The sequence below is a fragment of the Acipenser ruthenus genome, chromosome 3 (genome assembly GCF_902713425.1).
Source record: "Acipenser ruthenus chromosome 3, fAciRut3.2 maternal haplotype, whole genome shotgun sequence".
NCBI lineage: Eukaryota > Metazoa > Chordata > Actinopteri > Acipenseriformes > Acipenseridae > Acipenser > Acipenser ruthenus.
This window is the reverse complement of record NC_081191.1, coordinates 6,195,718-6,219,051: the sequence shown is the minus strand read 5'-3', so window position 1 is coordinate 6,219,051 and position 23,334 is coordinate 6,195,718. Positions and strand designations below refer to the sequence as shown.

At 40.5% G+C, this 23,334-nt stretch overlaps 1 protein-coding gene across 3 annotated transcripts in view; it reads left to right on the top strand.

Moving 5' to 3' along the window:
* Positions 1–23,334, top strand: part of LOC117435811 (cyclic AMP-responsive element-binding protein 5-like) — a 155,188-nt gene that overhangs the window by 7,818 nt on the left and 124,036 nt on the right. For all 3 annotated transcript variants that reach the window (XR_004549202.3, XM_059011106.1, XM_034059251.3), the window contains exon 2: positions 20,943–21,014. Coding sequence is in view for 2 of the 3 variants with exons in the window: in XM_059011106.1 (XP_058867089.1) it covers positions 20,961–21,014 (54 nt within the window). In the remaining variant the exon portion in view is untranslated. The remainder of the gene's footprint in view (positions 1–20,942; positions 21,015–23,334) is intronic.

The window sequence follows — 23,334 nt, the reverse complement described above, 5'->3', positions numbered from 1 at the left end:
GTACCTCCATTGCCATGGATATGTATCCCCTGCAGGGGCTAATAAAGGATTGATTGATTGAATAAGGCAGGTTGTGCAGTTTCTTATGAAATTCTATCCCAAACACTAATCCTAACCTTAATTCACATAAGGAGTTGCTTAAAGTGTAATCAGATTCATAATGCTTTACCGAGATAAGTGCTGAAAAAAAAGCCCATAGGTCATTTCCAAGGAAATACCAATCAAGAAGCTGAAAAATAAAACTGTATAAATGTGAGAAGACTTGGAACTTTTAACAAATTGAAAGTTTAGTCAAGTTTAGTTGAAAAAAATGTCAGTAACAGGTTTACGAATTCTGAACATTACAGAAGCAAGATTTTCTAAGCAAGTGTTTTTTTTTTTTATCATAAAAGCAGCAATTAGCAAACATAATTATCATCAGTTCAAGATAACTGTTTTGAAGAACATACGTTACTAAACCTAAAGCTGTCAAGTTGTACACAGTGAAATGCTTTGCCTTATTAGATTCATAATAATGCTGAAACGAAAGGGATTTTTAGACTGTGAATCTAAAGCTGCCATCCTTTAAACCAGTAAACAGGACACTCCCTCGTGTTTTACATTTTGTTAAAGACCAGAAAGACCACAGTATGCACTTTGATTTTTATAACTATTATGTGAGAATGCTATGGGCACTGTGCAGTGTGGTAATTGTACTGTGGAGCATTTTTAACATTTCCTCGGAGTGTTAAGCAGAGCAATATGTCCCAAAAGCTTTGTGTATTTATTCCCCTCCGTAAGCCCTGTTGAAAAGCAAATTACCTAAACACAGGAGCTAATAATAGTGTCAGTCATTGCCCTTGATATTGTGTTGATCTATCTTTTGAGAGATCATCACTGTGACTGACTGCCATCATTTATACTTATTTCAGGGAATATAGAGCATATATACTGTATCATATGACCATGATATTGATATCTAAAAAAAATTCTCTAAAATAATAAATGAATACGTCCTTATTTAAATAGGTTAACCCTGAAAAATCTACTGTATGAACCTGTTCTTATGGCGTAGTTAGTTAAAAATGGCAGCATGAGACACAAGTTTTGTGAAGGTTCTAATTTGGATCTGCAGATGGAGTGCTCATTTGTTTGTGCTTATTAATGGAACTGCATTTGCTAATACTGAATACATTAAGTCAGTGGTTTTCAAAGTTTTTTGTTTTTTTTTTTAAATTGAACCCCTTCTGTCTGGAGGTTTCAGCTCAAGTACCCCTTTACAATTTTTTTTTCTACTGAATGGTACCACAGTTGCAGTAAGGCAGAATAATCTGATTAACAAATTCATTTTCTCCCTGCTTATTTAATTTATATTTGATGTCACAACAGTTTGAAACTATACTAAACTAACCTTTGAGCTGGTAAGCAAACATGACATATTTATGCACAGTGGTTTAGAGATATTATTTTAAAAAATATTTAGGATAATTAATTTCTTCTACTTTCATTTTTATTTTTGTATTTCTGAGATGACCCTTAAAAGTACCCCCGGCTGAAAACCCCTGCACTAAGTGACTATGAAACTGTAGTGAGTTTACATAAAAAATTTTATTTTATTGTAGTGTGTTGGCAATAGTGCAGTAACTCACTATGATGCTGTTGGCTCTGTTTAAAACCACTGTTTTCCTCAAAATGTGAGTGTGCCTGCAGAGTTACAAAAATACTGCAACTTCAAGTCTAAGTGCCTGTGTTAATTGTTTTACACAGACAGTATATTAGCACCAAAAGAAGGGTCAGTGTATCTTTAAGAAAATACTGATTGTGTTTCTAATGACCACCTAGCGATGTGCTTGTATTGGATCACATTATATGCCCCCAAAGCAGTTTGATTCTTTGTTTCCAGCTATTAGTAATTAGTAATTCGTCATATTCGTACTATTGTGGGTTCCCTGTTCCTTGATGATACAGTACATCCTTAGCCTTACCCTTAGAATGGTATGCTTTAATATTCACACTCTTGAGCAAAATAGGACTTCATCCAAGGTGTCCAGCTAGAGCCTTTTTATCTTAGCATTAGAAATCTGTTTTTGGTATCAGTTTTTTGGAAACTTTTAAACATAATGGCAACCTTCTAAACTGAACTGAGAAATTAGACAATAAGGTATGAACATTATTATTATTATTATTATTATTTATTTCTTAGCAGATGCCCTTACCCTGGACGACTTACAGTCGTAAACAAAAAATACATTTCAAGAATCACAGTACAAGTATTAATACAATTAAGAGCAAGATAACATGTTAAATTTGAGACATACACAACTTTGGACGAATGGGAGACACCTCGGGAATGCAAAATGTTAATGCATGCCCTTAAAAAAAATAGGGGTTCTCTTATGTGACCCTTGGTGAACTTTCAACTTTCATTGTGTTCTTAAGTGTTGTTGATAGGGGGGTTCGATATATCCCACCTGGGGTAAAATACTAGCAGGGCTGATGTAGTTAAAGACTGGACTGTCTGATTACACTATGTAACACAATTTTTGTTCCTGGGTAGTAAGTGTTATTTCCTAATTGCTTATGCCTCAAAAGTATAGAAAATGGCTATTATTCCCCACAAACTTTGCTTTTGTGACCAGGACAGTGATATTTTGAAATTTACCTATTTCCAATGAGAAAACGGGCAAATTTGTGTCTTTTCGTTCACATAAAGTCAGAAAAAAACATATGAATCCAAATTAACATGTATTTATACTAAAGTAATACAAAAATGACTACAAAAGATTTAGAAGTGAGTAGTTTTTCGAGATTTACGATTATACTTTAAATCACTTTCACGAATCAGCCCCCAAATGTAGTCTCCCATCATGTTCTCGTTATACTGTCCTTGGTAGCGGCGTTCAAAGTCCAGTATATCCTGGTGGAAGCGCTCGCCTAGCTCCTCCGAGTACGCTCCCATGTTCTGTTGTGCCGTAGTTCTTCACCAGAGTCTCAACCAGCTCCACATAGTTTTCGGCCTTGTGATTGCCCAGGAAGCCCCAAACCACTGCGACAAAGCTGTTCCAAGCCGCTTTCTCCTTACTAGTGAGCTTCTTGGGGAATTAATTGCACTCCAGGATCTTCTTTATCTGTGGTCCAACGAAGACACCGGCTTTGACCTTTGCCTCAGACAGCTTAGGGAAGAAGTCTTGAAGGTACTTGAAGGCTGCCGACTCCTTATCTAGAGCTCTGACAAATTGTTTCATAAGGCCCAATTTGATGTGCAGTGGTGGCATCAGCACCTTCCGGGAGTCCACCAGTGGCTCCCACTTGACGTTGTTCCTCCCCACAGAGAACTCGGTCCGCTGTGGCCAGTCCCGCCTGTGGTAGTGCGCCTTGGTGTCCCTGCTGTCCCAAAGGCCATTTCCTTGATGCTCATCTTGATAAATTCAAGGAGAACATGGGAGCGTACTCGGAGGAGCAAGGCGAGCGCTTCCACCAGGATATACTGGACTTTGAACGCCGCTACCAAGGACAGTATAACGAGAACATGATGGGAGACTACATTTGGGGGCTGATTCGTGAAAGTGATTTACAGTATAATCGTAAATCTCGAAAAACTACTCACTTCTAAATCTTTTGTAGTCATTTTTGTATTACTTTAGTATAAATACATGTTAATTTGGATTCATATGTTGTTTTTTTCTGACTTTATGTGAACGAAAAGACACAAATTTGCCCGTTTTCTCATTGGAAATAGGTCAATTTCAAAATATCACTGTCCTGGTCACAAAAGCAAAGTTTGTGGGGAATAATAGCCATTTTCTATACTTTTGAGGCATAAGCAATTAGGAAATAACACTTACTACCCAGGAACAAAAAAAAAAAATAATTGTTACACGGTGTTATTCAACACTGACTTATCCCAAGATTCACAGATACATAGAGGTGAGTGTATGTGCGTGTGTGACTCTAGAGTTTACAGAGAGCTTATGAACTGCTTGTCCAATTGTAATGAAACATGCTAAGGATCTTCTGTTCAACAATGTATTGAGTGTCACATAAAATTGAGGTATATATTGTCTGTCAGTACAAGTGTTTGCATGTAAGTCCCAATGACATTTTACATAGAGAAATACTTATGAAATTATGAGTAACACGGAAAAATTCCTTTTCAACAAAAGGACGTTTTGGTGTTACTGACAGCTCAAATTGTGGCGGGGAATATATGCCACATACATTCTTGCTATTTACCCAATGTGCTGGAATCATACATGACAGGTAAAAAATGACATGCAGTATACTCTGTAATGCCCAGGAACCCTTTGGTCTAATGATCATAAAAAATAAAGTGTCACAATTGCCTCATACTTCACCCTGGATCACCCTAGACACCCTAGCTATGACATGTGGAGCTTTTGTGAAAATGTTCTATTGAATGAGGGTTAGACTTGACACAATCATTTAGGCACTGGGCCAAAAAAAAAAAAGGGGAGACCATTTGATTTTGTAAAAACGACTGGAAGGTGGTTGCTGATCCTGGTTTGTATTGCATTATGAATGCCAGTGCTGCACTACTATCACATTGCAGCATTATTATTTCTTTTAATAAGCTGTACAGAAAGCGCATCCTCTCTAATTCTGAATGTGGGATGATAAGAGCAATGCTGACAAAGTGCTTCAGCTCTGGGGGTCAGTCTGTTTGAACAGTCTGTTGCAGGCATTGGCCTCGTGAAACCTGACAAAACGAGAAGAATTTAAACAAAATAAATAAACTATGCCCTGGATCTCATACACTTCTGGGATGGGTTCAACAATAGAGAGATAGTAGGATATAGCACTGGCTGTTAAAAATTGGCTATATTTGGAAAAGATACCAAAAAGGTATTGATATATTAGATGTGGTTAGCACCCTTGGCTTAGTGGTTGTGTTGGCGTTTCTAAAGTCCACACTGTGAGTGAGCCACTTTCATTCTATTCATAATCCTAAACAAAAACAAGCAGCTTTATTGGAGCTTTTCTTCCCAGTGGGAACTATAACTTTAAGTGCTTTTACTTTAATGGGGCCCCATTCTTTTTAGTATGTTTATAGAAATTGCAGACATAAAATATATATACTGAGCCTTTTTCCTTTTGAAAGATACAAAAAAGAGACAATATGACTAGAACTGGGAATGCCAATTCTCTCACAATTATAGAACCTCAATTCGAGATAAAGTTGTAAGCAGATGTCTCGAGTAATGATGTAGGCATGGAAATATGCCAAAGCTCTTGTTTGTAGTTGCTTTTTAATATGTTTGATGATTGTGGTAAGCATACAATACATACATGCCATATGTGTTGTCATCTAGGCATTTACAGATTTCTTTTTTTTTAAGGAATGGAAATCTGTATCTTTGCTGTGTGAAAAAAGGAATTTAAAACAGTAAAAAAAAGAGTTTTAAACATATAATCCAACCATATATGCTGGTTTTGAACGATATAGAGACCAACCACTTTGAGATGTAGGCTTCATGTATTCTGAGATTATTTTGCACTGTTGGTATCGTCCAAAAAACAACATTTATATGTTATATCAATTGGGTGTTAAGAAATTAAATATGCCATGCTTTATCATTAGGGCCTACATTTCTTGAACAATACTGACCTGCCTATTCATCAGAAACAAGATGCTTTTAAGACAACTAATGCTTGTTGAGAACATGATCTACACTAGTGGTTCTCAAACTTTTTTGTTCACAGACCACATGATTAAGAGGTTACGGTACACTTAACTCACACACTCAAAAATAGAAAATTCTGCCAAATGTTTTGTCGTTAAGCTTTAATAAGTAATTTTAAGAAAAATAAAGCGAGGAAAATACATAACACAACTAAAAGCGTATGTTAATGCAACACAATGCACACCCTGTCGTGTGTTATCCCCTTACTTTACAAGCTGCTGTGGTGAGTGCACGTGTGCGCAATACACAAAAACTCCCTAGTAAAGAATACATTTGATACACTCCAGTACGATATTCTCCATGTATGCATTTTCTTCCTGCTTCTGTAGCTTAAGGTCTCAAATTTTGGGTTTGCAATGGGATTATAAACTATGCTGCCGCTTCCTTTCTGTAATTATGTAACCTTTCCACGGATCACCTGAAGGGAGCTGGCGGACCACAAATTGAGAACCACTGGACTACACCATTCCTGCTAGTGGGTTTAAATCCATTAATTGGGTATGCTTCTCTTTGATAGACTGGTCCTTTACATTTATCTTTTTTAAGTGAAAAATTACAGTTCCCTTTCAATTCGAAGACGACCACCAACACATTACTTATGGGATATGCCAGCCTATTGGTAGGTATTTACTGAGCTCTTAATATTGGAGCTGCCGATAGGCCCCTTCCTGGGGTGACATCCTCGGTCCCGCCTACCGAGGGGTTAAAATCATCAGCCCACGGAAGCCATTTCTCTTTTTGCCTCTCAAGACGGTAAGGTAAGTCGACTGCAGTTCCCCTGCATTCGTGCTGAAAGCTGGCTTGCCGCTTTCGTGGAATCAGCGGCTCCAAATCAAAGCCTCTTTTTTCCTTTCTCCTTTCTTCAGCAGCCTGCTCGCTTGCACAGTATTAATTTAAAGGAGTGCGTGTGTTGTCTTTTCTAGCCTACACTCTTGGGGAGAACGCAGTTACTCCACCTGTACCCCAGCTGTACCCCAGCGATTCCGTCAGCTGGCGTGTGTGCAGTTGGATGAAATAAAAGTATTTATTGTTGTTGTTACATGCCTGTTGTGAACCCGTTCACGCAACCCAATGTGCCTATGTTGTGCTGTGGATAGCTGCAGTGCAGTTTTAAAAACAACAACAGCCATTTTTCTTTCCTCCACCGAGGTTGTGTTTTCACCACCCAGCTGTAGAGTAGACCTCGCCGGCTGCCTCGGTCCGCCCACACCGGTGTGTCGAGCCTTAAAAAAAAAAAAACAACGTGTGTTCTCCCCCAGTTGTTTTGCAGTTGTCTTGCAATTGCTTTTCAGCTCACCTGCCATGGCTTTAGCCTGTGTGTCTCCCTGGTGTATGCTGTGTGCTGACTAGGTGTGTGACTACACGCGGTTGGGTAGGCAACGCTGCTTTAGCTGCCCCCCTGGTGCTTCGGTACCTTGGTGGATGCTCAGCCCTTGGTACTTCAGTGTCTTGGTGCGCAAGGTGCACATGGTGCGCACAGTGTACACTGTACTTCGATGCCTCTGTGCGCATAGCGCCTTAGCACACACGGTGCTTGGTGCACGTGGTGCTCATGGCACTTGGTGCACACGGTGCTCGTGCGCTCGATGCACTCGGTGCGCTTAGTTCCCTTGGTGCTCGGTAAACCTGGTGCACGCGGTGCTCAGTGCACACAGTGCTCGGTGCACACGCCGCTCGGTGAATACGGTACTCGGTGCGTAGGTTGCCCACGGTGCACAGTGCGCACGGTGTTTAGTACCTTGGTGCGCATAGCGCCTTTGGTGCTAGTTACACCCGGAGCACGCTCGGCGCTCACTGCATTCGGTTCACGTGGCACTCGCTGCACATTACTTGATACACTCGGTGTGCACGGTGCTTGTTGCACTAGGCGCGCACCACCTCGACGCGCTTAGCGGTCATGGTGCTTGGTGCGCCCGGTACATATAGTACCGGTGCACGCGATGCTTGGTGCACTCGGTGCATGCGATACTTGGTGCAATAATGACAAGCAGGTCTGGGTTCCATGCTTGCACATCCTGCAGGGCTAACATACCCCAGGAGGACAGGCATACCCTGTGTGCGCGATGCCTGGACATTCAGCACGCTACCTTGGCCCTTGGGGATGAGGTGGCTTGTGACATCTGCGCGGCTTTTCAACTCCAGGTGCATCAGAATAGGCTGGAGAGGGCCAGGGAGACGGTTTCAGCATTCCCTGTGGCCGGACTGTCGGCGGCCCTAGCAGCCCCAGAGCCCCTGCTCCTCTGGCTGTCCCAGAGCCCCTCGCAGGCTTGGGTGTCGACCCCTCGTAGCTGCTCCCCGTCTCTGCAAGCGAGACGGGTTAAGTGCTCAAAACAGACGAGGGACATAATGGACCTCAAGGTGCAGATGGCCCAGGTCCTGGAGCTCCTGACAAGACAGCAGGTACCTGCGGCTCCGGCCATTGCCCGCAGTACCTTACCCTCCCTCCCCCAGGGGAGATCAGAGTAAATGGGAAGCATCATCCCAGATGGCAGAAGAGGACGCGCTATCAATAGCGGCCTCCTGGGGGGAGAGCTCCTTCCCCACTGAGATGGAGGAAGGAGGGGAGCCTGAGCTCTCTGCTGAGGCACAGCCTAGTTCTGAGGTGGTCTTGAAAGCTAGTGTACCCCCGCTTTCAAGCTCTACGTCTGCATTGATGGGACATGCTGCAACCTTTTTGCAAGTCCCCTGGACAACAGCAGCCGAGCCACGCCGGTCCATGTTCCGAAAGCAGGCCGTGGCTCCCCGCCCGCAGCCCCCTGCCCGCAGCCCTTCCCAGCTTTCCCCGATTTCATGGAGGAGGTACGCTCCTCTTGGGATCGTCCAGCCTCGTCGCCAAGTGTGTTCTTTTGAAGGCGCGGAGAAGCTGGGCCTGACAGGTTTTCCCCCAGTCGATTCCACCATTGCGGCCTTGGTCAAGGCTCAGCCAGTGGGGGAATTACCCAAGGACCCTGTGTGCCCGAACCCGCAGTACAGGGTTACAGAGACACACCTCAAACGGGCGTATGCAGCGGAGGCACAGGTGACCCACCTTGCAAACATGGCGGGTATACTGACTGCCTATATGGACAGCATACTGAGGGAAGCCCCGCTCCCGGAGCCGATGGCTACCGAGTTGCACCTCCTGTCAGGCATGCTGCTCCAGATCTCCGGCCTTCAAGGGCAAGCCCTCGGCCGGAGCCTGGCAAGCCTGATAGTAGCTCGCAGACAGCTGTGGCTGTCGCAGGCGAGGGTCCCTGATGTGGATAAGGTGGCGCTGTTAGACGCGCCGATATCCCCGGGGCATACCTTTGGGCCAGCTGTGGAGGAGATCTTGCAGCGCTCTCAACGAGAATGCGAGGCGTCTCAGCAAGTGACCGCACTACTCCCTCCCCGTGCTCCAGCACGGGGCAGGTCGAACCGTTGGCAATCTCCCCAGGCACACACTATTACCAGGACGGTTCCGGTTCCCACAGTTCTGCTGGGTGACCCGAGGCAGCGTCTACAGGCCACAGCGGCAGCAGGCAACCGGCCCCTTCTGCAAGGTAGGGGGAACGCGAGGCGTGGTGCGTCCACGCAGCAGCGTTCCAGGAGGCAGTTCCAGGGCCGTCGCTGTAGGCAGCCATCTCAAAGGGCACCACCTCAACCTCAGCAGCCTCAGACCCATCCGTTCTCTGCACACCAGCTGCAATACTGGCACGCTTGCACCTCGGACACCTGGGTGCTCGCTACCGTGCACAACGGTTACGTACTACAGTTCCACTTGGGGCCTCCACCCTTTCGAGGGGTCAATACATCCGTGACAGACCCTCTTCAGGTCTCACTACTTCAGAAAGAAGTGTCCGCCTTGCTGTGCAAACGAGCCATTCGTCTTGTAGACCCCACCTCCTACAGAGAGGGGTTCTACACAGTGTTCTTACAGTAGATGCACACCCCAACACTACACAGTGTTCTTACAGTAGATGCACACCCCAACACTACACAGTGTTCTTACAGTAGATGCACACCCCAACACTACACTGTGTTCTTACAGTAGATGCATACCCCAACACTACCCTGTGTTCTTACAGTAGATGCACACCCCAACACTACACAGTGTTCTTACAGTAGATGCACACCCCAACACTACACTGTGTTCTTACAGTAGATGCACACCCCAACACTACACAGTGTTCTTACAGTAGATGCACACCCAACACTACACAGTGTTCTTACAGTAGATGCACACCCCAACACTACACTGTGTTCTTACAGTAGATGCATACCCCAACACTACACAGTGTTCTTACAGTAGATGCACACCCAACACTACACAGTGTTCTTACAGTAGATGCACACCCCAACACTACACTGTGTTCTTACAATAGATGCACACCCAACACTACACAGTGTTCTTACAGTAGATGCACACCCAACACTACACAGTGTTCTTACAGTAGATGCACACCCCAACACTACACTGTGTTCTTACAGTAGATGCATACCCCAACACTACACAGTGTTCTTACAGTAGATGCACACCCAACACTACACAGTGTTCTTACAGTAGATGCACACCCCAACACTACACAGTGTTCTTACAGTAGATGCACACCCCAACACTACACAGTGTTCTTACAGTAGATGCACACCCCAACACTACACAGTGTTCTTACAGTAGATGCACACCCCAACACTACACTGTGTTCTTACAGCAGATGCACACCCCAACACTACACTGTGTTCTTACAGTAGATGCATACCCCAACACTACACAGTGTTCTTACAGTAGATGCACACCCCAACACTACACAGTGTTCTTACAGTAGATGCACACCCCAACACTACACTGTGTTCTTACAGTAGATGCATACCCCAACACTACACAGTGTTCTTACAGTAGATGCACACCCAACACTACACTGTGTTCTTACAGTAGATGCACACCCCAACACTACACAGTGTTCTTACAGTAGATGCACACCCCAACACTACACTGTGTTCTTACAGTAGATGCACACCCAACACTACACAGTGTTCTTACAGTAGATGCACACCCAACACTACACAGTGTTCTTACAGTAGATGCACACCCCAACACTACACTGTGTTCTTACAGTAGATGCATACCCCAACACTACACAGTGTTCTTACAGTAGATGCACACCCAACACTACACAGTGTTCTTACAGTAGATGCACACCCCAACACTACACTGTGTTCTTACAGTAGATGCACACCCAACACTACACAGTGTTCTTACAGTAGATGCACACCCCAACACTACACAGTGTTCTTACAGTAGATGCACACCCCAACACTACACTGTGTTCTTACAGTAGATGCATACCCCAACACTACACAGTGTTCTTACAGTAGATGCACACCCAACACTACACAGTGTTCTTACAGTAGATGCACACCCCAACACTACACTGTGTTCTTACAGTAGATGCACACCCCAACACTACACAGTGTTCTTACAGTAGATGCACACCCCAACACTACACAGTGTTCTTACAGTAGATGCACACCCCAACACTACACTGTGTTCTTACAGCAGATGCACACCCCAACACTACACTGTGTTCTTACAGTAGATGCATACCCCAACACTACACAGTGTTCTTACAGTAGATGCACACCCCAACACTACACAGTGTTCTTACAGTAGATGCACACCCCAACACTACACTGTGTTCTTACAGTAGATGCATACCCCAACACTACACAGTGTTCTTACAGTAGATGCACACCCAACACTACACTGTGTTCTTACAGTAGATGCACACCCCAACACTACACTGTGTTCTTACAGTAGATGCACACCCAACACTACACAGTGTTCTTACAGTAGATGCACACCCAACACTACACAGTGTTCTTACAGTAGATGTACACCCCAACACTACACTGTGTTCTTACAGTAGATGCATACCCCAACACTACACAGTGTTCTTACAGTAGATGCACACCCAACACTACACAGTGTTCTTACAGTAGATGCACACCCCAACACTACACTGTGTTCTTACAGTAGATGCACACCCCAACACTACACAGTGTTCTTACAGTAGATGCACACCCCAACACTACACTGTGTTCTTACAGTAGATGCACACCCCAACACTACACTGTGTTCTTACAGTAGATGCACACCCAACACTACACAGTGTTCTTACAGTAGATGCATACCCCAACACTACACAGTGTTCTTACAGTAGATGCACACCCCAACACTACACAGTGTTCTTACAGTAGATGCACACCCCAACACTACACTGTGTTCTTACAGTAGATGCATACCCCAACACTACACAGTGTTCTTACAGTAGATGCACACCCAACACTACACTGTGTTCTTACAGTAGATGCACACCCCAACACTACACTGTGTTCTTACAGTAGATGCACACCCCAACACTACACTGTGTTCTTCTTACAGTAGGTGCACACCCCAACACTACACTGTGTTCTTCTTACAGTAGATGCACACCCCAACACTGCACTGTGTTCTTACAGTAGATGCACACCCCAACACTACACTGTGTTCTTCTTACAGTAGATGCACACCCAACACTACACTGTGTTCTTACAGTAGATGCATAGTATGTATTATACTTCGATAATTACTGTATTTGTAAATAGCATCATTGCATTTATGCAGCAACCCGGCTTACTTATTCTCCAAAGATTTAAATTCTGTGTTGGTGGCAAAATTTTAAGTACCTAAAATCTGTGTATATTTTATTATTTTTCTCCCTTTATGTGAAGTGATTACTGCTTTTATTGTCAAATTCAGTTAGCTCCCCTGCTTTTTTAAGCCCAGAGGGAGCCGTACTCTACCTTGTGCTTTCTTCGCCCATCTCCTCCACCACTCAATGCTGTATCTGAGTGTTCAAAGGGGTTTCGTCATTATACATTGGTTCTTAGCAACCTGACAAGCCCGGCTATTTTCCAGTTCTCTCAAATTAAATCAGTAATGTATCAGTTACTATAAATTATTGGAAACTTGGATCATTTCTTTTGATTGAAACAGGTTTTTGAAAGAGATATGTTAGGAAACTAAAATAAAAGGTCATTTGTTAACTAAAGACAAAAACATTTTATACAAAGAAAATAATATTTTAACTGGCTCAAGTAAAGGAGAACTTACTTTGATGAGGGTTGTCATACATATCAAATCATTTATCAGAATTGTTTCAAATTATGTGTAATATATTATAGTGAAATGCACTCTATTAATATATATATACAGTACTGTGCAAAAGTTTTAGGCAGGTGTGAAAAAATGCTGTAAAGTAAGAATGCTTTCAAAAATGGACATGTTAATAGTTTATATTTATCAATTAACAAAATGCAAAGTGAGTGAACAGAAGAAAAATCTACATCAAATCAATATTTGGTGTGACCACCCTTTGCCTTCAAAACAGCATCAATTCTTCTAGGTACACTTGCACACAGTTTTTGAAGGAACTCAGCAGGTAGGTTGGCCCAAACATCTTGGAGAACTAACCACAGTTCTTCTGAGGATTTAGGCAGCCTCAGTTGCTTCTCTCTCTTCATGTAATCCCAGACAGACTTGATGATGTTGAGATCAGGGCTCTGTGGGGGCCATACCATCACTTCCAGGACTCCTTGTTCTTCTTTACGCTGAAGGTAGTTCTTAATGACTTTCGCTGTATGTTTGGGGTCGTTGTCATGCTGCAGAATAAATTTGGGGCCAATCAGATGCCTCCCTGATGGTATTGCATGATGGATAAGTATCTGCCTGTACTTCTCAGCATTGAGGAGACCATTAATTCTGACCAAATCCCCAACTCCATTTGCAGAAATGCAGCCCCAAACTTGCAAGGAACCTCCACCATGCTTCACTGTTGCCTGCAGACACTCATTCGTGTACCGCTGTCCAGCCCTTCGGCGAACAAACTGCCTTCTGCTACAGCCAAATATTTCAAATTTTGACTCATCAGTCCAGAGCATCTGCTGCCATTTTTCTGCACCCCAGTTCCTGTTTTTTCGTGCATGGTTGAGTCGCTTGGCCTTGTTTCCACGTCGGAGGTATGGCTTTTTGGCCGCAAATCTTCCATGAAGGCCACTTCTGACCAGACTTCTCCGGACAGTAGATGGGTGTACCAGGGTCCCACTGTTTTCTGCCAGTTCTGAGCTGATGGCACTGCTGGACATCTTCCGATTGCGAAGGGAAGTAAGCATGATGTGTCTTTCATCTGCTGCAGTAAGTTTCCTTGGCCGACCACTGTGTCTACGGTCCTCAACGTTGCCCGTTTATTTGTGCTTCTTCAAAAGAGCTTGGACAGCACATCTGGAAACCCCTGTCTGCCTTGAAATTTCTGCCTGGGAGAGACCTTGCTGATGCAGTATAACTACCTTGTGTCTTGTTGCTGTGCTCAGTCTTGCCATCGTGTATGACTTTTGACAGTAAACTGTCTTCAGCAACCTCACCTTGTTAGCTGAGTTTGGCTGTTCCTCACCCAGTTTTATTCCTCCTACACAGCTGTTTCTGTTTCAGTTAATGATTGTGTTTCAACCTACATATTGAATTGATGATCATTAGCACCTGTTTGGTATAATTGTTTAATCATACATCTGACTATATGCCTACAAAATCCCTGACTTTGTGCAAGTGTACCTAGAAGAATTGATAGCACTTTCATGTTGTAATTTGTTCCATATATACTGTCTAATTTTAAGGTAATTATTATGGAAATTATTAGACATGGTTTGATTTGATTTGATTAGGTTGTGGTGTTTAAAAAACAAAGTGTTTCTACTTATTGTAAACTACATTGTGGTTTTGTGTAGTCTACACCTTATTTATCCTGTTTCTTCAAGTGGTTTATTGTGTGAACATTTTCTTTTAAAATAAATTATTATTTATTTTTACACAAATCACATAGACTACAGAGACGGAGTAATCGTGTGCTATAGTTTCACATTGTTTTTATTTTATTTTGGTCTTTCATCCTCTCCCTCATGTAAATGACCATGTCCAGCCACTGTCCTCAATAAAAATAGATACATGTGGCCACTTATTTGTAACCAGTGGGTCCTCATAATCTCAAAAGTAAGAACATGAAAAAACGTGAAAGTGTGTGAACTGGTTACAATATTTGTATAAATGTATCAGATTAAAGCCAGATCAATTTGAAGCATCTATATGAGGGTAGAAGTGAATGATAAAAGTTTGCTGAAGATTTGTGCAATATGAAGCCGGTTATCGTGTTCCCCATGTAGAGTGTGACAGGCAGAGACTGATGGACGGACAGACACGATTAAGCAAGACTAATGTGACATTTCCAGTAGAGGTATGTTCTAGTCAAAAAGCAACGTTACAGTTACCGCTCAATTGTCCTGTTAGTTTTTTGTAGGCATAACTGTTCTCATTGTAAAATAGGCGCATATAGAAGTGTGTGTACAATCGTAAAAACCTTTCTTTTCTTCTTGATACCAGTATTTGCCCCAGGGGTCATGCAACTGAAAAAGCTTATGAAAACATTTGTAATTGTGCACGTTAACGGCAGTCGTGTCCTCCAACTCCATTCATTTTTAACAGCATGACATTAAAATGAAAGCTATGTGCATTTCTTTTAATCACAGGATTGAATGAGAATAAAATCCATTCTTCTTTTTTTTGCCCTGATTTTTGGTTGGCACCAACAATTGCTATCGAGGTAACGTTAAAATTACCTTACCATCCTCTCTATGGTGGAGGTAATAAGTCAGAGGTCATTCGTGTTGGCCCCGCCCAGTCATCCAAGGTTCTGAGGCGTAACATGTGTTTGCAAGAGCAGGGTAATGTTATTGTTTCAATGTTCAAAGACCAGTGTAATGCATCAGGATAAGGGACAACTTGCATACAATGATGGTAAATGTTTTTTTTTTGTTAAACTATCAGACCTATATATGTTCCCTTTAATAGTGTAATACCTGTTACTATCCTATACACAGTAGTCAGCCTCACTACTAACTTACAGTACTGCAATATATATCATCTCAGATATCCTGGTTTGTTTGAAAAGAATAGGCACAATTTTCAGCCAACAGTTGTAACCTTTTTGAGGTTTAGGATGCAACAGACTCCCCCTTCGATCTCCCGGGACTAGGCCTTCCGTTTGCATCTACATTATTATGCTTCTCTTCCTCTCCTCTCCCTTCTTTAGGGGTGGTGGACAGGTCCACTGATGGATGGATTACAACAAATAAATAATTAATACAAAAACGTAAAACAAACCACATACACTAATGCAAGCAGAAAAGACAAATTGTTGATTAAAACCCAGATTAGCAATGATACTTTTTTTTTTTTTTTTTACCAATCTATCTTCAACATTGTATTGTATTTTACATACAGATCAAATTGTATCAGCTGTATTTGGTCTCTAAACTGCTTTTTCGACAAGTTTTTTTTTTGTGTGTGTGTGTGTTTTCTCTGTGGTGACTTGTGGTGACGATTGAAATACGACTCTGTTGTTGTGGAGCTCTTTGGCTATAAAGGCTTTAAGAACTGGTTATAAATCAGATAGCATTACAAATAAGATTAAGAAATACACACTGCTTGTTAACCACTCTGCAGCTACAGGTCACACTGTATGGAGTTTAAAATGCTCTGAAACTAAATCGCTGTTTCCCCAACCCAATGGGAATTCCATTGCAGAATACCAATCAGAATGCTCTATGTAAGCTTCCATGTATTCATTGTTAGCACATTCACAGAATGCTGACAGTCTTGGGAGTGTTGCTTCTGGGCTTGTCTGTCACCTGAACAAGAAATAAAATGAAGTTTGTAAATGTTAAATTATATTATTACTGCAGTCATTAGCAAATCTTACCTGGTGTACACTTCCAATCACTGTTTCACGTGTAATGTTTTAAAAGAAACACATTTTTTATTCAAATGTCATGTAAAGAATGCTACCTGGTAGCATAAAGAAAGCTCTGTTTGCAAGCCTTAATCTCTGGTAGTCTTACACATCCTAGGTGTTCTTTGCTGTCATTAACACTGCCAGCTTCCCCTATTGACTGGCATGCTTTGACCCGGAGATATGAGAATGTCACAAGATGGCTTTGTGGTGACGTCAGACTAGGAAGAGAATGACAACAATACTGCGGGTGAAGCGCTGGTGCACAGATTTATTGCAAAATAAATAGTTTTTACAAAACAAAACACTTCAAAATAAAAAGGCACGTTGGTCAAAACAAACAGGTAGTATAATTTAAACAAGTAGTGTGCTGGTGTAAAACAAGCATGGGTAGCAATTGCTTATCTTTTTATAAAACATACTGTCTCACTCTCTCGTTCCACCTCTCAACACCCAACCTAGAGGAGCGGATAATCCACTCCTTTTATAAATTTGTGCCTGAGCCCGATTGCTTGTTAATCGTTCAGTCGAGTCCAGGCACAGTCTGCATGTGAACTACTTGGGAAGGGAAGGTAATCAACCCTTCCCTGCTGACGTTAAACACCTGTGCCCAGATGCATACATTTAAATAATAACACCACCACACAAACACAGAATAAAACAAACTACGCACAGGGACGGGGTGTACCCCACCACAATGATATAACAATATATTTATGTCAATATAAATAAAATATATTGCAGGGCTGCCTCTTACAGTGTCTGCGTAAAAAAGTTTTAAAAAACCAGGTTGCTGGCAGGATTTTTAACATGGGGCGGACCCTAAAGTGATAACAGACAAACTTGTAGCATGAAATAAATAATTTAACCAATTAGTGCAGGGATGCAATGGCAGATGTCCATACTATTCCATACTTAATTTTTTAAGGTATGCAAAGCATGTAATAAGGCTTCAAAGGGTTATATTAACTTTAGAATTGTATTCAGAAAAATAAACCCTTCTTACAATAAACATGTCAACATAATCCCATTAACTTGTTTTCCTTCAAAAAACTAATTTGGCCTCATTTTCACTGTATTAAGAGCAACAATGCTGTACTTCCATAATACATTTTATTCCAATTGCAGTTAACTTTTATATTTTAATTGTTTTAAAAAAATATATAAATACTATTTTTCAAAATTTCCTTTTTATGACTTTTGCAATTAATCAAAGTGATTCAGTTTGGTGACTCCTATTTTGAGCTGCATGTACCTGGGTTTCGCTGTCAAGCTTTCTAATTCCCCAAAATGAAGCAAGATTATCTACTGTGTTAGGACCACATGCTATATTGTAAGAGCAAGAAGGTAAGAGTCTCGCATGTCGGGAAGCAAACATCATAAGAAGGTACAGTAAGGGAACCACAAACACAAAAGCCAACCCATACAGGAAGGCTGATGTCCTCCCATTAGCTCACCATCCTCTTACAGGAGTTACATTAAAGCACATACAAGCTTTTCACAAAAAGCTTGAAGGTCAAAACATTATTATTTATTTCTTAGCAGACACCCTTATCCAGGGCGACTTACAATTGTTACAAGATATCACATTATTTTTACATACAATTACATTATTTTTTACACATTATTTTTACATACAATTACCCATTTATACAGTTGGGTTTTTTCTAGGTAAACTACCTTGCTCAAGGGTACAGCAGCAGTGTCCCCCACCTGGGATTGAACCCACAACCCTCCGGTCAAGAGTCCAGAGCCCTAACCACTACTCCACACTGCTGCCACATAGAACATTGCAATAGAAGTTAATTTGATAAAAGGTAAATGTGTTGTAATGGATTTGCCACCTTACAGTTGCCTTTATTATTTGTTTATTTAGCAGACGCCTTTATCCAAGGCGACTTACAGACTAGGGTCTGTAAACTATGCATCAGCTGCAGAGTCACTTACAACAATGTCTCACCCAAAAGACGGAGCACATGGAAGTTAAGTGACTTGCTCAAGGTCACACAGTGAGTCAGTGATTAAGCTGGGATTTGAAACAGGGACCTGGTTACAATACCTTTTATTTAAGCACTAGACCACACAGCCTTTACATAGGGACTCCACCAGACTTTCACATTGAGGAACAAGTACAAAAGAGTGTGATGATTGAAAAGTGAATTGTTATAATATGCATGATAATTATTAAATATGTACTGTACATTTTTTGTTTTGCTTTGTTAATTTCTTACATGTATTGGTGAAACTCTCCAAACCTCCATATGGAGCCCAAAAATGTAATGCATACCTTTCATTATATATGTTTACATATTCTGAATAACAATAGCAGTGGGATACACACAGGAAGAGTCTTGATAGTCACATGAAAAGTTATTGGCAAAGAACAATAAAAACACAGCAGGTTATATCAGAACAATGCGAGGAGCTTAGACCCAAATTGGAATCTACTGCCAGATGATCATATGCAATATCTGTCAAGGCTAAAGTTTTAGAAGCAAGTTTAAGTAGTGTTGCATTGTCTGTAATTTTATGGCATGTCAAAATACTACACAATCCTATAGGAATCTTGTAGAAGGTTTGTTTATAAGCTACATGAACCAACCTGATTCAAAAGTAGGCTGCCAGTGTAAAACAGTATATATGATTAAATAAACAGGCTACATTAAGTGCGTAATTTATTACATTTTAATTTCACATACAGCCAGAGGCGCTGGAACAGTGTTTATAGTGGAGGTGCTGAAAGCCATTGAACAAAACTAACCCCTGTATCTGATGGAAGCCATGCAAAGCCAGGGGTGCTGCCGCACCCCCAGCACCCCTAGTTCCAGCGCCCCTGCATACATCCATGGCCAAAAGTTTTGCATCAGCTAGAATTTTAGGATTGAGACATAATACAAGTAAAAATAAACTATATGAACATAATTTATATATTTTATTTAACATCATAATCAAAGAAGCTACAAAATGATATTGCAAAAGTCTACCGGAAGCCATAACAGTAGTACAGTATTTTATGTTAGATTTTGAAATGTCACATTTTTCAATTTTTGTCAGTTTTTTGTTAAGTATATGGAAAACTACAAAGCAGTATGTAATTAAATATGTTAATGTAGCATTATTCAGCTAATTGAATTCTACTTTATGAAGCAAAGTTAGTTAATTCTGTAGGGTGATGCATAACTTTTGTCCATGGCTGTAATGTGCTAGTGGTTAAACCTGTAGGCACCAGAACAAAAATGAGGTTGCATGTAGTTGGACTCATGACATGCAACATAGGGTTACATATTATAATCCTATTGCATTCCCATATTGCAAATACACACCCACCCAATGTATAGATATAAATTTCATGAAAAAATTAAATAAAAGCAAAAGTGTGCTTGTATTACACAGCCTATTTAAACAAATCACTCAGATTGGTCTTTTATTTCCAGAAGGGTTGAATGCGTATCCAGAGAGAGCCACCACCCAAGCCACACTGCCACACTTCTAAATATCATTTTAAAGTTATTAATAATCTCTTCAAGTAGCAGCACGTATGTTTTAATGAGAGTGTTTGAAAGCCGGACTAAGACTGCCCGGATAGGACACTAAAAAGATGTTCCTGCCGATTTGGACAGGCTCTAACCATGGGTGATGTGCGTATGCAGAGATGGGATGGGATACTCTCACAGTTTCTGCCAGCATTGTCCCTCACTATTAAATATATAATAATAATAACAATAATAGCAACAACAACAACAACAACAACAACAATAATAATAATAATAATAATAATAATAATAATAATAATATGGAAAAAATGCACCATGATTAGGTAAATAATAATACATCGAATAATAGTGTAAAACAAGCAATACATAATTAAAAATGCATGCAGTAGCACTTAAAATCCACTTATACTACATTAACACTTTTAGTACTACTGAAAAGAAAATGTAGTGTACAAGCCCTAAAAGGTGTTTGTGATAACATGCCAGTAATTATATGAAGCCTGAGTGGCTTTCCTAAATACAGTATATGCTGAGACAGTCAGTGGATGACAGAATGGTACAGCTTGAATCACATCCTTGAATCCATTTAAAGGATTTCAGGAATATGTTTACACCTACTATTCTGGTATGAAATAAAATTCCATTTGGATTTGCAAAGCTTCAAATACAGCCCCTGCATATGCAACGCTATTGACAGGCGCTGTGTGGTTGATATTTATTGCACATCGTGATGACTGCACATCGTTTTCCTGCTGTTTTGAATGAGTGAATCCAAGCCTGTTCTTATTTTCACAAAGTTGTGTTTGGGACATCCCAGCACCCAGAGTACAGTAGCCCTCTCCACTTTATTCTCACTGTGAGAGACAATGAGTGTTTGTAGAATGGTGCCTTAAGGATTACTCATGATCTTTTTTCTCCCCTCTTGTATTTAGCTTTATGAAGTGTCAGTGATGAATTTGGAGCAAGAAAGGCCATTTGTTTGCAATGCCCCAGGCTGCTCCCAGGTGAGTGTAATGAAAACAATGTAATAATATATATCTTGACGATAAGAAGGAGTGATGAGGAGAAATGGCATGTACATTGATGAAATGCAACAGAAAATGTACTGTTTTCTTTTTCTCTGGGCCTTTTATTGATGTAAAGATTGATAGGCTTTTGTTAAAGCAGTACAGTATACCAACAGTTAGAAACACAAGACCTATATATTTACCGAAGGATCACTAAAACCACAATTTCTGTGCAGCAAATTAGAACAACGTATTGGTTAATTATACTACTTACCTAATAAAACTGGAAATGTGTATATGTGTGTGACATTAATACTTTAAACATAGAAATCTGACACCTCTTAAAACATGTATGTATGATTATTGGTAAGAAAAAAATATGTGTGGTGTTATCTGCTGTCATGAATACATAGCATGGTGTTGTACATTAAATTCTTACTTCAAGTGGGTCAGTATTATATTGACAAACTGGATGTAATATGGAAAATGTTGCCAGAAGGGTACATATGATGTGATATATTGACATACCTTAAAAACAGAATGCAGAAGTTACTAAATGTGGTATGGTAAAGCCTGTTTTCATATTTTAACAGTACAGTGCATTATTCCTTTCATAAATAAGAAGACCATGTGAGACCATGTTTCCACATGAAGTCTGCCTCTGTCAAGTTAGGAGCAGTCTGAAGTCTGGTTTTCTGACCCGAGGGTATATAGCGGGCTTTGCTGTTCACAGCTGCCAATCGGGATGTGAATAAAAGTATTCAGTAATAGTATTTAATAATATTATTTAATACTACTGTTTAATAATAGTATTTAACCAGCTCATCACCAGCTACTAAACAAGAAAAACAGAAAAACAACACTGCTCGAGACAAATTGGGAATATAGTTTGGAGTTGAGAATACTGTAATAGATATATTGTTTTCCCTTAACTTTAAAACAAAGTTGTTGTTTTTTTATTACTCAGTTTTAATCATATTGGTTCTGTGAAAAACTGTCAACAGTTATGTCCGTTTGTGTGTTGTGTTCATAATGTTATAATCATAATCGAGCCTTGCTCTCCGATGGGAAGGTTTGAGGGGTTTGTACAGATGAAATGGACTTTTAATGAGCGTCTTTGCTGAAGTCAGAACTGTGATCAACTTTACCAAGTCATAATTATGAGCAAGGCATTTTCCATTTCAGCCAGCTGGTATCACTGCACGATATGAAGCATTTTGTACTGTAAATTGCTATTACCATTATATTTTAGCAGAAAATTAAACAATGCTTTAACTTAAACACAGTATATTTAAACATCACTTTTCCTCAATTTTTTTTTTCTTCTAAATAACCATACATTTAATACATACAGTATTTTGGCCTGCAGCAAATCCATTACTGAGCATCCAAGTATGTACAAAGTGAACATTGATAATATTCTGATAGACACGATGAGGCCTGGCTATTCTTTCTGTATAGAACCCTATAGCTCCTTCTGGCTTCTATAAACAATCATTGAAAAACACAGGGTTCAGTATAATGAGGTTTAAATGATAATTTGAACTCTGATTAGGGGTTCAGAATATGAAGCATTAACTAAAAGGAACCCCTAGTTTAATAATCCTTTAGTTTAATATGGAACCCCTTTTTTAAAACCTGTTGTTGTTCAGTATAAAGGAATGTTTCTTTATAGAACTTAAACAAACCAATCAGGTTCCGATTTTGAAACCATATGGTTCTTTATAGAACAGGAACCTAGCAGTGGAACACACAGTTAGTTTGCATTTTAGCCTTCTTAAAGTCCTTTGTTACTGTCCTTGGCTTGTGTGTTATGTAATGACGTGCTGGAGTACATTTAAAAGCACTTGGAAAGAGGTCCTGTTATCTCATTAAAAGTAAATAAGTGATAACTCACTGTCTTATTTGAAAGCATTTAACCTGCATGAATTGAAACATGATTGTAATGTGATGTAAAAACATTTGTATTTTGACCAAAATTCCAGAAATGCCACACATTTTAATTCAGGAGCATGGTAAAATCTGTATTTTTTATATTGGAGGTCTTGCACCAGCTATTGTGCGTTGGTTAAAAAAAAGATATGAACAACTGGAGTTTGTGTCCCTTTTCTTTTAGTTAAACACAATACAGAATATGAATATAACATGTAATTATATTGCATTGCGATATTAGACACCAGTATCAAATAATAAATGTATGTACACAATATTCATTATATATCTCTCAAGATTATGTACAAACTTTAAAGATGTCCTATAAAGAAATAAGGTGTTCTGTCTTTTGGGTGAGACGTTGTTGTAAGTGACTCTGCAGCTG